Genomic DNA, 13,849 nt, shown 5'->3' on the forward strand with positions numbered 1-13,849 from the left:
ATCGCCAAAATTTACGGCGGCCCCACGCTCTGAAGAGGGATTACTGCTCAGGTGGAGGGAGGCAGGTCAGGGACCTCTTCTCGTTGTCCCTTTTTCCCCAGCCTTTTCTCAAGCGGAATGTTTGTAGGGGTGGCGGGTGCGGCGGTTGGCTTGCAGGTAGAGCTTTTTCCTGCTAGGAACACAAATCTTCGATTCCCGCTGTGTTTCCGGAAGCATTCTCATCGGACCTAGGCGGGGACCGACTTCCGGTACGGACTTCCCAGTCTTCGAGCCCTCCGCTTCCGCCCGGAGTTGCTTTAGGCTCCGGCTGCGAGGAGCTACGTCCGTCAAGAGTCCGTAGCGTCTCGGACGTGGAAAGTGGCCCTGGGTCGGCCTCCTTCTTGTCCCCTCAGCCTGCCTACCCCGAGGCCGGGTCCCCAGGTGGCGGCGGCGGCGGCTGGGCCTGTCGCGGAGCGTTCTCTCTGCCCGAGTCCTGGGCCTGGGGGAACAGAGCGGTGAGGGAGCGACGCCCGGCCTGGTCCAGCCCCGGTCCAGCTCCGGCTTTCCCGGGAATTGTGACGGTGGCCACAGGCCTCGCCGCGCTCACCCCAGCCTGGGGCGGGGCACGACCTCCCCGCCCGCGTCCCTGCCCGCGTCCCTGCCCCTTCTGCCTGCCTAGCGCCTGGTCATTCCCTTCAGCCCAGCGGCGGCGTAACCGTCTCGCCCCTCCGGGACTGGGCAGTCCCCCGGCTCCGGCCGCTGGGGAACATGGAGTTTGCGGAGCTGATTAAGACTCCACGGGTGGACAATGTGGTGCTGCACCGGCCTTTCTACCCGGCCGTCGAGGGGACCTTGTGTCTTACTGGCCACCACCTGATCCTGTCCTCCCGGCAAGACAACACGGAGGAGCTGTGGCTCCTCCATTCAAACATCGACGCCATCGACAAGCGGTGAGTGCCTATCCCACCCCCTATTCCGCGGGGAACCTGGGGTCCTCAGGTGCAGGTCTGCGGAAACGCGTCCCATCGCCCAACCATCCAGTAGATCGAGCCCCCTCTGGCCTAGATTGAGGATTTGAATTTTAGAAAGCAGAAAACCATCCAAATGAGATACATGGTTTCCATTCAGTCTGGCTGGGTTATCACGTAGTTGTTATCGTGATACCATTTTTGGTACATAACACCGTGTGGGGGGATATGCAACGTTTTCTTTTAAAATTTCTTTTCCTTGCACCGTCATATTCCCTGAATGTTAATTGTCCATCTTAGTTCATGAAGTTGTGATTGAATGTGATTTAGGTAAAGTCTTTACTTGCCACTTTCGAGTATGTAGACTTCAGTATGTAGTGTCTAAATTCCACAAAACCTTTCCCCCTCCTCTCAAAAATGTTCAGTTTATCATATTTCTCCTTATTTCTTACCTTCTGGGTCATCAATTTAAGACTTCCCATTATGGGAGATTATAATGTCTTTTATTTATTTTTACTCTGTTTGGCTTTTGGAAAGAACAGAGTAGGCTCTTAAAGGTATTAATTAATTAACCTCTTATTTTGCACCCCAGACTCTGTCTTTCCAGGGTAGTGCCTCAGAGACAAAAAGTTATACTTTCTTTGCAGTCAGAATTATCATTTCCCCAATGGCTTTGTACTTACTCTAGCCAGAAGAAGGTAAATTGGTTATCCAGTGAACACTAAAGTATAAATGAATGACAACAGCTTTTTCTATTACCTCTCAAGAGAATTTGGATACAGTATTAAGAAGATTCCTAGAGAGGTTATGCCTTAAAATAAAATACTTTCTAATAGTAGAAGTTAAACAAAACGGGTGAAGTGGTGATAAATTTATTTTTTCAAGCAGAGGGCTCCTGTTAGATTCCTGAGATCACCTTCTCCTGTGGAAAAGTTTTCAGCTGTTACTCATCTATCAATATGCAGTTTAACCATTTCAGTCTGCCACGCCTTTCACAGGTTCTTCTGTTAATCCCACAATGAGAAGTAATTCCCCTCACCTTGAAATCCTATAGCTCTTTAATTATACCTCTTTCATAAGTATATTTTACAACCTGAATTTTGATAGTTACATATATGTTAGCTCCTTGAAGCCAGGACACGAATTTGGTTAATTTTTATCTCCTTCAAAACTGTGGGGCTTCCCTGGTGGCGCAGTGGTTGAGAGTCCGCCTGCCGATGCAGGGGATACGGGTTCGTGCCCCGGTGTGGGAGGATCCCGCGTGCCGCGGAGCGGCTGGGCCCGTGAGCCATGGCCGCTGAGCCTGCGCGTCCGGAGCCTGTGCTCCGCAACGGGAGAGGCCGCAGCAGTGAGAGGCCCCAGTACCGCAAAAAAAAAAAAAAAAAAGAAAAAAAAAAAAGAGAAAACTGTGGCATGGGCAGATAGGCACATAGGAAATAAAACGATTAACCACTGAATGGCCAGTGGTGCCATAGAATACGAATTAGAGTTTCTCCATGCCACCAACTCTTTTCTTTCTTCCTTACCTCTTTCTGTAGTTGCTTTTCACTCTCATTTCATCGTATTTACCTAGCGTTTACTACACGCTGGGCCTGGTTGGGCTAAACCAAGTATTTAAGATAAGCACTTTTTAATCTGTTAGGGGAGAAATGACAAACTGTACACATTTATCTTTTTCCTGGGAAGCAGCATGATGTAATGGAAAGAGCTAGGTGGTCAGATCAGAGTTTGTTGAGTTGTTGCTTTCAAAAAAGAGTTACTTCCATGTGTCTTCTGTATGCTAAGCTCTGTCTGGGCTGTGCAGATGCAGTGGTGACTTAAGACAGATGAGGAGCTTATGTACTAGTGGAGGAGATGGACATTCACATAAATCAACAAATAAATATATAACAACGTCAGGTAATAAATGCCAGGAAGGAAAATACAGGAAGATGTTAGGATAGAGGATGCCTGGAGTCAGTGTATTTAGAAAGAATGTTCGAGAAGACAAGTGACATTTGAATTAATGAAGGGAGGAAGCCTGCAGTGTGAATATTGGAGGAAGGAGCGTTCCAGCCAAAGGGAATGCAAAGGCAGAGACTTGAGACAGGACCATGCCTGGCATGTAGGAGGAAGAACAAAGAGGCAGGTGTGGCAGGAGGGCAGTGAGCACGGGGTAGAAGCTAGGGGGACTAGGGAGACGGCAGAAACGTGGTTGGAGGGATAAGCAGGGGCCAGATGGTGTAGGGCCTGTTACGCCATTGGGATGGTTTTCATAGGAAGCCTTGGAGAGTTGAAAGCGTGGAAGTAGCAATCGGTAGACTTCTAGAAGATGATTCTGGTGGCTGGCAGAAAATGGATTGTAGAAGGGGAGTGATTTGTTAGCAAATCATTAAAAATTTTTTTCCCTTTCTGTGGATTGCCTGTGAATTTCCTCGGTGTTTGTTTTTCTGGTGATTTTTTTTTTTTTTTTGGCACCAGTTCCTTACATACTCTCTAGGTATTAATTCTTCCCTTAGACATTGCAGATATCTTCTCCATATCTCTCACCCATTTGTTAACTTTTGTGTGGTGCCGTTTGTGGAACGGAAGTCCTAAGTTTAATACAAAATTCATCGATACTTTACGGTTTGTGCTTTTTTTTTTTTTTTTTTTTTTTGCTGTACGCGGGCCTCTCACTGCTGTGGCCTCTCCCGTTGCGGAGCACAGGCTCCGGACACACAGGCTCCGCGGCCATGGCTCGCGGGCCCAGCCGCTCCGCGGCATGTGGGATCTTCCGGGATCGGGGCACGAACCCGTGTCCCCTGCATCGGCAGGCGGACTCTCAACCACTGCGCCACCAGGGAAGCCCCACGGTTTGTGCTTTTTAAGTCTTAAGAAGTCCTTCCTTATCCCAAAATTACTAGGATATTCTCCTACTTTTCTTCCATATTAGCTTTATAGTTTTACCCTTCACTTTTAGGTCTTTAATTCATTTGGATTCTACCTTTGTTTCAAGTGTGATAAGAATAAGAATCCAAGTTTGTTTTTCTTCATGTAGCAAAAGCCAGTTTTCCTAAAACCATCATGTAACACCCATCCTTGACTGATTTATCATATATCAGGTGGTTTTATATATATGTATATATAATATATACAGCTTTTTCTGTGCCCCATAAGTTTTGTAATGTCACGTTTTTGTTTTCATTTTTTTGTCTGTGTTTTATAATTTCCCTTGTGATTTCTTCTTTGATCCATTGGTTGTTTAAAAGTGTATTAATTTCCATAATTTGGTGAATTTCTGTTTTACTTTTGTTACTGATTTCTAACTTCATCCCATGTAGTCAGAGAAGATACTTTGTATGATATCTTTTTTTTTTTTTTTTTTGGCTGCACCTAGCGGCACATGGGATCTTAGTTCCCACACCAGGGATCTAACCCATACCCCCTGCAGTGGAAGCTCAGAGTCTTAACCACTGGAGTGCCAGGGAGGTCTCTATATCTATCTTTTTAAATCTGTTGAGACTTGATTTGTGGCCTAACAAACAGTCTATCCTGAAAATTGTTCCATGTGCACTTGAGAAGAATGTGTATCCTATTGTTGTTGGGTAGCGTGTCTATGTCTGTTAGGCCTAGTTAGTTTATTGTATTAAGTCCTCTGTTTCCATATGTATATCTGTCTGGTGGGGTATTAAAGTCTCCAGCTATTATTGTAGAACTGTCTGTTTCTCCTTTCACTTCTGTCAGATTTTGCTTCAAATATTTTGATTGTCATTAGATGTGTAAATGTTTATAATTGTTACACCTTCTTGCTGTGTTGAACCTTTTATTAATAGATAATGTCCTTTGTCTCTCATAACCATTTTTGATTTATAGACTATTTTGTCTAATACTAGTGAAGCCTTCTTTGCTATCTTTTGGTTACTGTTTGCTTGGAATATCTTTTTCCTCCATCCCTTCAATTTCAACTTGTTTGTGTCTTTGGATTTCCAGTGAGTCTCTTGTGAGACAGGCTATAGTTGGATCATATGTTTTTATCCATTCTGCCAATGTCTATCCTTTGACAGTTTAATCCGTTTACATTTAAAGTAATTATTGGTAAGGAGGGACTTACTTCTGTCATTGTGCTGCATATATGCCTTAAAGCTTTTCTGTCCCTCATTTCCTTCATTATTGTCTTCTTTTGCACATAGTTGATTTTATTGTAATGAAATGTTTAAAATTTTTTCTCATTTACTGTTGTGTATATTCTGTAGCTGTTTTCTTTGTGGTTACCATGGGGATTAAATTTAACATCCTAAGGTTATAATACTCTAATTTGAATTTATACCAGCTTAACTTGAAAAACATACAAAAACTCCTTTATAGCTCTGTCCCCACTGCTTTCCATTGATGTCATAAAATTACATTTTTATGTATTTGGGCCTGAAAACATAATCTAATAATTCTTTTAAATGTATTAGTCTCTTAAATGATGTAGAAAATAAAATGTGCGTTTACAAACCATTGTTACAATAATACTAGATTAAAAAAAATAACTATTTATTTATATATTTTTGGCTGTGTTGGGTCTTCGTTGCTGCACGCTGTCTGTTTCTCAGACGATAATTTCCATTGCCCTGTCTTCAAGTTTGCTGATTCTTTCTTCTGCTTGCTGAGAATCTGCTTTTGAATCCCGCTTGTGAATTTTTGATTTCAGTTCTTACACTTTTCAGCTCCAGAATTTTTTTTTTTAGGTCTTCTATCTCTTTATTGATATTTCTGTTTTGTTCACACATTATATTCTTGACTTTCTCCATATCTTCCTTTAGTTCTTTGAGCATCTTTAAGACTGTTAAAGTCTTTGTCTAAGATATCATCTTCCATCAAGTCTTTTTCAGGGACAGTTTCTGTTTATTTATTTTTTTACCTTTTGAATAGGCTATGCTTTCCTGATAATTTCTCTGCCTTGTGATTTTTTTTTTCTTTGCTCAACACTGGACATTTAGATCTAATAATGTGGTAACAATGGAAAACAGATTCTCCCTCTTCCCCAGTGTTTGCTGTTTTGGGGGGGTTTCTTTTGTTTATTATTTTTGTTTTTTTGACTGCTGTAGGATGTCTATATGCCAAGGATCAGCCTGAGGTGTAAACTTAAGGCTTTCTCAGGTCTTTTCTGAGCCTGGGTATGTGCAGTCACAGTCACTTCCTAATTTTCCTATATATACAGTTGTTTTCAAATGTCCGGATCTTTAATGTCTGGTTCCTGAAAGGGGAAAAGTGAAAAATGAAGAAGAGTGGGAAGAGAGCTGACCGTGTAAATCCACTGAAAGTCACAGATTGGGGGCTGGAGGCAGCTTGCAACAGTGGGAGGAATTGCAACAGTGGCTGCCTGCCTCTTTGCACCTCTGTGATCGGAATCAGCAATCTACAATCACAGAACAGATCTCTGATATTTGGAGGACAGGGTCCTTTCTGCCCACCCTGGCTCCTATAAGCTGTGTGCAAGCTGCTCTAGGAACATACCCACAGCTGCCTGTCACTTGGGTGGGGGTGGGGAATGGGTAGCTGCTGCTATTTTGCTAAGAGCTGAATTTATCCAAAATTAACTGCAATTTATTATCCATGTCTTTCCCTGGAAGTTGCAAGCCTTTAATAGACATCAGAGTTCCAAAATAGGTACAGCAAAGAGATTCTGCCAGTGCAATTGTTATCTAGGTGGGAAGACAGATTCCTAATGCTTCTGATTCCACTGTCTTCCAGAATCCTTTCCCTTATTGAGTTTTGAGGGTTTTTTTTTTCCTAAGTATATTCTGATACAAGTCTTTTATCAAATATAAGATTTGCAAATGTTTTCTCTCAGTCTGTGGCTTGTCTTTTTATTCTCTTTAACTGTGTCTTTCAGAGAGCAAACATTAAAAAATTTGAAGGCATACAGTTTATTAGCTCTTTTATAGACTGGGGTTGTGATAGCTAAGAAATCTTTGCCTAACCAAAGGTCACAAAGATTTTCTCCCATGTTTTCTTCTAGGAGTTTTATAGTTTTAGGTTTAGATATATGATCCATTTTTAGTTGGTTTTGTATATGGTTCATGTATAGATCCAAATTCTTTTTTTCATATACATATCTGATCATTGTAGCACCATTTCTTGAAAAGTCTGCCCTTTCTTCAATGAATTGTCTTTGCACACCTTTGTCCATATATAAGTGAATATATTTCTAGACTTTCTGCTCTATTCCATTGATCTATTTGATGCCATTGCTGCCACAGTCTTTATTTTTATATTAAGTCTTTAAATTATATAGTGTTAGCTGTCTGACTTTGTTCTTATTCCAAGGTGTTTTGGTTATTTGAAGTCATTTGAATTTCCATATGAATTTTAAAAATATTTATTTATTTATTTATTTTTGGCTGCGCCATGCAGCTTGCAGGATCTTCCCCGACCAGGGATTGAACCCACACCCTCGTCCATGAAAGCGTGGCGTCCTAACCACTGGACCACCAGGGAATTCCTCCATATGAATTTTAGAATCAGCTTGTCAATTTCTTTTTAAGAAAGGCCTGTTGTGAGAATTGTGGTGAACCTGTTGATAAATGAACTTGATGAGAATTAACATAGGATATCATAATATTGAGTCTTCTGACTTCCGAACAAATTTCTCTCCATTTATCTTATTTAGGTCTCAAATTTCTTTCAGCCATGTGTTATAGTTTTCACTCACAGGTCTTTCACATCTTTTGTCGAATTTCCTTTATGTATTTCATATTTTTTATGCTATTTCAAGTGATATTTTTCAAATTCAGTTTCCAGTTACTTGTTTGTATTAATCATTTTTTTTAAATTTTTATTTATTTATTTTTTGGCTGCATTCCATCTTCATTGCTGTGCACGGGCTTTCTCTAGTTGCAGCAGGTGGGGGCTACTCTTCGTTGTGGTGCACAGACTTCTCATTGCAGTGGCTTCTCTCGTTGCGGAGCATGGGCTCTAGGCGCGTGGGCTTCGGTAGTTGTGGCGCATGGGCTCAGTAGTTGTGGCTCACGGGCTCTAGAGCGCAGGCTCAGTAGTTGTGGTGCATGGGCTTAGTTGCTCCGCATCATGTGGAATCTTCCTGGACCAGGGCTCAAACCCATGTCCCCTGCATTGGCAGGCAGATTCTTAACCACTGCGCCACCAGGGAAGTCCAGTACAATGTTGAATAGAAGTGGTGAGAGGGAACATCCTTGTATTATTCCTGATCTTAGTGAGAAAGCATTCAGTCTTTCTCATTAAGTATGCTATTAGTGGTAGAGTTTTTTGGTTTTTTTGTTTTTGTAAATGCTCTTATCAGGTGGAAGAAGTTCACTTCTGTTCCTAGTTTGCTGAGAGTTGGGTTGTTTTGTTTCATTTTAAAATCATGAATAGCTGTTGGATTTTGTCAAATGCTTTTTCTGTATCTATCGAGATGAGCATATTGTTTTTCTTTTTCAGTTTGTTAATATGGTAAATTACTTTGTTAAACCACCCTTGCATTTTTGGGATAAACCCCATTTGCTCGTGATACATTATCCTTTTTATATATTGTTGGATTTAATTTGCTAATGTTTTGTTTAGAAATTTTACATCTATGTCTATGAGGGATATTCGTCTGTAGTTTTCTTGTAATGTTTTTGAGTTTTGTATTTGGGAAATGCTGGACTTTAGGTGTGAATTGAGAAGTAATTGCCTCTTCTCAGTTTTCTGAAAGAGTGTGTCTTGACTTAATAGTATTTTTTCTTAAATGTTTTATAGAATTCATCAGTGAAGCCACCCAGGACTGGAGTTTTCTTTGTGGGGAAGATTTTATTGAAAATTTCAGTTTATTTAATAGATAGAGCTCTAACCAGGTTATTTATTCTTGAATGATCTTTAGTAGTTTGTGTCTTCTGAGGAATTTGTCCATATCATTTACCATGTTGAATTTATTGGCATAAAATTGTTTCTAATATTCCCTTATTATTTTTTAATGTCTGTGGAGTCTGTAGTGATTGTAACCTCTCTCATTTCTGACATTGGTAAATTGTGACTTTCTTTATTCCTGATCAGTCTGGCTAGAGTATTATCACTTTTATTGATCTTTTGAAACAATCATTTTTGCTTTCATTGTTTTTCCCTAGAATCTTCTCTTATTTCATTAATTTTTTTTCTTTTTATCTTTATTATTTAATTTTCTCTGCTTTGGATTTAACTTGCTGTTCTATTTCTAGTATAGTGGAATCTGAGATCACTAATTTGAGACCCAAATTTTCTTCATTAATTTCCTTCTTTCCTAATACAGGTGGTCTCCTCAGACTCTCAACCCCACCCAACTTTCCTCTCCCTTCACTATAACTTGGAAAATCTCAAAACAGTAAATTGGGGCAGTCACTGAACTCACCCATCTCCCAGAGAGCTCTGTTCTTTGTTGTCTGATGTTCAGTGTCTTGAAAACAGTCTTTCCTTATATTTTGCCCAGTTATTTTGGTTGTTTCAGGTAGGAGGGTAAATCTGGTCCCTGTTATTCCACTTTTGCCAGAAGTGGAAGGGCCAAGAGTATGAGTTTTCAAAATACATTTCATAAGAGGCATTCCACTATGTTGTTTAGTTGTGGATATCTGGTGGAATTTTCTTTGCTAGGATTTGACCCATGTTGATAAGTTTTGCATATCCAAATTCACAGTGCAGTGATGTTGGGCATGGGGGTATTTACAGCTGAAGTAGAAATTGGGAAGAGTAGCTGTAGGAGTCGTTTTCCTAAGCTAGGCACAGTATAAATAAAATTATCTGCTTTAGATCAATCTAAGAATTCTTAGTTTAGGGAATACTCAGAAGTATTAATGGGAAAGAATTGAGGCAGTCAGTGGCAAAGCAAAAGAAAAATCAGAGCTATCAGCAAGTGCAGACAAAAAAAAAAAAAACAAGAAAAGGAAGACAAAAATCCCAACTAAGGTAAAATTAAATTTGTTCAAAACTTACTGATACAAAATTTATGATTACACGTGGCATTTACTCTGAAGTTTTCCTTGACTTAGAATAGATATTGCAAGTTAATAGGTTTTAAACACTGAAAAAAAGATACTTATTTTTCAAATCAACTGTTGTAAGTTTGGAAGTAAGTAAAATCTGAAATGAACTGTTTTTCTATGCTTTGGAAATATCTCTACACAAACACTTAATACATTAATTACAGATCTGTTTTTCCTATTATTTGAAGTAAGGCCCCTAATAATTTCCATTAAATGAATTGGCCTAGCATGAATTACTTTATATATTTGAAAAAAATTTTAAATACATGTATTTAAAATTATTTGTGGCTCATATTTTAATGATGCAGGCTTGATTCTTCCTTAATTAGATTACTAGGGGAGAAGAAAGTTGAATACAGGCACATGGCGGAGGTATTGCAGGTTTAGTTCCAGACCGCCTCAGTAAAGCCGATATGACAATAAAGCAAGTCACATGAATTTTTTGGTTTCCCAATACATGTAAAAGTTATTATACACTATACTGTAGTTTATTAAGTGTGCAGTAGCATTATATCTAAAACAACAGTGTACATACCTTAATTAAAAAATACTTTATTGCTAAAAAACGCTAATCATCATCTGAGCCTTCAGTGAGTTGTAATCTTTTTGCTGGTGGAGGGTCTCGCCTCAGTGCTGATGAATGTGTTGTCATCCACGCTTTGTTGTTCCATTTATAGAGCACAGGCAGAGTAGATTTAACATAATTCTTAAGGGCCCTAGGACTTTGGGAATGGTATATGAGCATTGGTTTCAGCTTAAAGTCAACAGCCACATTATCCCCTAACAAGAGGGTCCGTCTGTCCTTAGAATCTTTGAAGCCAGGCACTGACTTCTCCTCTCTAGCTACGGAAGTCCTCAGATGGCATCTCCTTCCAATATAAGGCTTTGTCTACCTTGAAAATCTGTTGTTTAGTGCAGCTGCCTTCATGAATTATCTTAGCTAGATCTCCTGGATAACTTGCTGCTTCTTCTACATCAGCACTTGCTGCTTTGCTTTTACTTTTATGTTATGGAGATGGCTTCTTTCCTTAAATCTCATGAACCAACTTCTGCTAGCTTCAGACTTTTCTTTCATAGCTTTCTTGCCTCTCTCTGCCTTCAGAGAATTAGAGTTAGGGCCTTGCTCTGGATTAGGCTTTGATTTACGGGAATGTTGTGGCTGGTTGATCTTCTATCCAGACCACTAAAACTTTCTTCATATCAGCAATTAGCCTGTTTTGCTTTCTTATCATTCTTGTGTTCACTGGAGCAACACTTAATTTCCTGCAAGGACTTTTCCTTGCATTCACACCTTGCTACCTATTTGTCATAAGAGGTATAACTTTTGGCCTCTCTCGACTTCTGATGTGCCTTCCTCACTAAGCTTAATCCTTTCTAGCTTTTGATGTTAAAGTAAGATGTGTGACTCTTCCTTTTACTTGAGCTCTTAGAGGGCATTATAGAGTTATTAATTGGCTTAATTTCAATATTTTTGTGTCTAAAGGAATAGGAGGCCTGAGGAGAGAGAGAGAGTTGGGGAAATGGCAGTTGGTGGGGCAGTCAGAGGACACACATTTATCAATTAAGTTCACTGTAGTATATGGGCATGGTTACTGGTGCCCCAAAACAATTAAAATAGTAACATCAAAGGTCATTGATCACAGATCACCATAACAAATATAATAACAACAACAGTAATAATAATAAAGTTTGAAATATTGTAAGAATTACCAAAATGTGATGCAGCGAGATGAAGTGAGCAAATGCTGTTGGAAAAAGGGCGCCGATAGACTTGCTGGACACAGGGTTGTCACAAACATTCAGTCTTTAAAAAACGTAATATGTGCGATGCTCAATAAAGTGAAGTGCAATAAAAGAACGTCTGCCTGTATAGATGGTGATTATAACCTCCTCTTTTTAAAGAAATAATCATATACTTTGAGTTGGGAGTATATAGGTCCCTAAGCATAATTTATAATTTTTTATAGGTTTGTGGGATCACTGGGTACCATCATCATAAAATGCAAGGATTTTCGAATTATTCAGTTGGATATTCCTGGAATGGAGGAATGTTTGAATATAGCCAGTTCCATTGAGGTAAGTATTTTGGAAGCAAAATGTGATGAAAATAAATAATCATTAAAAGGAACCTTATTTTCTGCTTCAATGTAGCTCTTATGTTTTTTTTTTTAACATCTTTATTGGAGTATAATTGCTTTACAATGGTGTGTTAGTTTCTGCTTTATAACAAAGTGAATCAGCTATACATATACATATATCCCCATATCTCCTGCCTCTTGCGTCTCCCTCCCACCCTCCCTATCCCACCCCTCTAGGTGGTCGCAAAGCACTGAGCTGATCTCCCTGTGCTATGCGGCTGCTTCCCACTAGCTATCTACCTTACGTTTGGTAGTCTGTATATGTCCATGCCTCTCTCTCACTTTGTCACAGCTTACCCTTCCCCCTCCCCGTGTCCTCAAGTCCGTTCTCTACATCTGAGTCTTTATTCCTGTCCTGCCCCTGTATGTTTCTTTTAGATATTTAGTCATGTTTGTGACTCAGCTATTGAAGACTGAATGGAAGAGCCTCACCCTGAGTCATTGTTATAGGAATGTAAACAGATTTTATTGACTTACAGCAGGTTTTAATGCTGCTTATTCTTCTGGGTTTATCGATGTTGTGGCATGTGACAGGAATTCCTTCCCTTTTAAGGCTGAATAATATTCCATTGTGTGTATATAAATGCTGAGACTTTTTAAAAACGTTATTTCTTTTGTAAAGCAAGTAATTATTAACAATGATTGTAGTCTTTTGTTTGTTTTTAGTTAAATCTGAATTTCCATATATTATGTTTGCTTAAGACAGGATGTATTTGTTTTATATTTACAGAAATGATATTGAATACCTGTTCAGATAACAAATAATAGAAATTTTACTTGGGTAATTTAATATTTAAATTGAAGAGCTCACTGTTTTCTTTCCCACTTTAACCAACGATTTTGTTATACCCTCGGATTTTAAGTTGCTTTATTTTAAATCATTGCCACTAAATTATAGCAATTAACTTTATGTTTACAGTATTTTCTAGGTAATTATAGAGACACACTGATTCTTTTTTTTCCCTTCTGTCTTTGAGTGACTGATCTGGGCTTTGTATGCAAAATAAATGCTATTGGCTTAACTGTTAACGGGGGCAGAAAGGCTTAAATCTGTAGGATCTCATTTGGCTTTTAAACAAAAATAGAGAAATAGAGGAACCACCGTTATGGTACTGAGAAAATGGCATGTAGCATTTTTCTTTCTGCTTTTGCTAAATTTTACTTAAGGAAATGAGAAGATGAGCTGAACTGTTTGTCTTACATATTCATCATTTGGAAATAACACAGTAATGTTGCTTTGGCTGAATTTGCTGACATGAGTGAGAAAAGCACTGTGGCTTCTAGGCTGTTAAAGGGAAATGCTGTCCTGCTCTTTGGGCCAGGGAATGCCACTCACCCACTTCAGTTGAGCATGTGTTTTCTTTCAGTTGTGGGGTTGGATTTTCACTGAGCCGTCCACATTTTTTTTTCCTTATCCCTTTTATAACTTGTAAGATAGCTGGTGGGAGTTAGTGAAGTTGCCTGTGGTGAAGAAACAGGGCAAAGCCTGTTACCCCACTTGCTGATTGCATTTACTTAACTTCTTGGCACCTGACACTAATCACTTGTTTATTTAGCTACACATATTACCTAAAGCTCTGTAGAAACTGACTGATTATGTAGAAGCCCTTACAGCTGGAAAGAAGCCACAAGTAATTTGACCTTAGAAAATGAATGCTCTGTTGATTGTTTTAACAACGTAGTAAATACACATAGTGTCCTTGGCCTCTAGCCTTTTCCTGGCATCCAATTTCCCTCCCTTCTTCTATACATCTTGACATAATTTGGTAGTAATAAGTGCATTTCTTTTTTTTTAAAGGAAGAT

At 39.4% G+C, this 13,849-nt stretch overlaps 1 protein-coding gene across 1 annotated transcript in view; it reads left to right on the forward strand.

Annotated features, from left to right (window-relative positions):
* The first annotated feature begins 267 nt into the window (after positions 1–267).
* The window catches only part of MTMR9 (myotubularin related protein 9), a 96,677-nt gene continuing 83,095 nt past the window's right edge, over positions 268–13,849 (forward strand). Inside the window, exons 1-2 of the mRNA XM_082620303.1 lie at positions 268–929; positions 11,875–11,983. Of these exons, the coding sequence (XP_082476429.1) occupies positions 748–929; positions 11,875–11,983 (291 nt within the window). The 5' untranslated portion in view covers positions 268–747. The remainder of the gene's footprint in view (positions 930–11,874; positions 11,984–13,849) is intronic.

The sequence above is a fragment of the Mesoplodon mirus genome (genome assembly GCF_964341445.2).
Source record: "Mesoplodon mirus genome assembly, chromosome: 1".
Lineage (NCBI taxonomy): Eukaryota > Metazoa > Chordata > Mammalia > Artiodactyla > Ziphiidae > Mesoplodon > Mesoplodon mirus.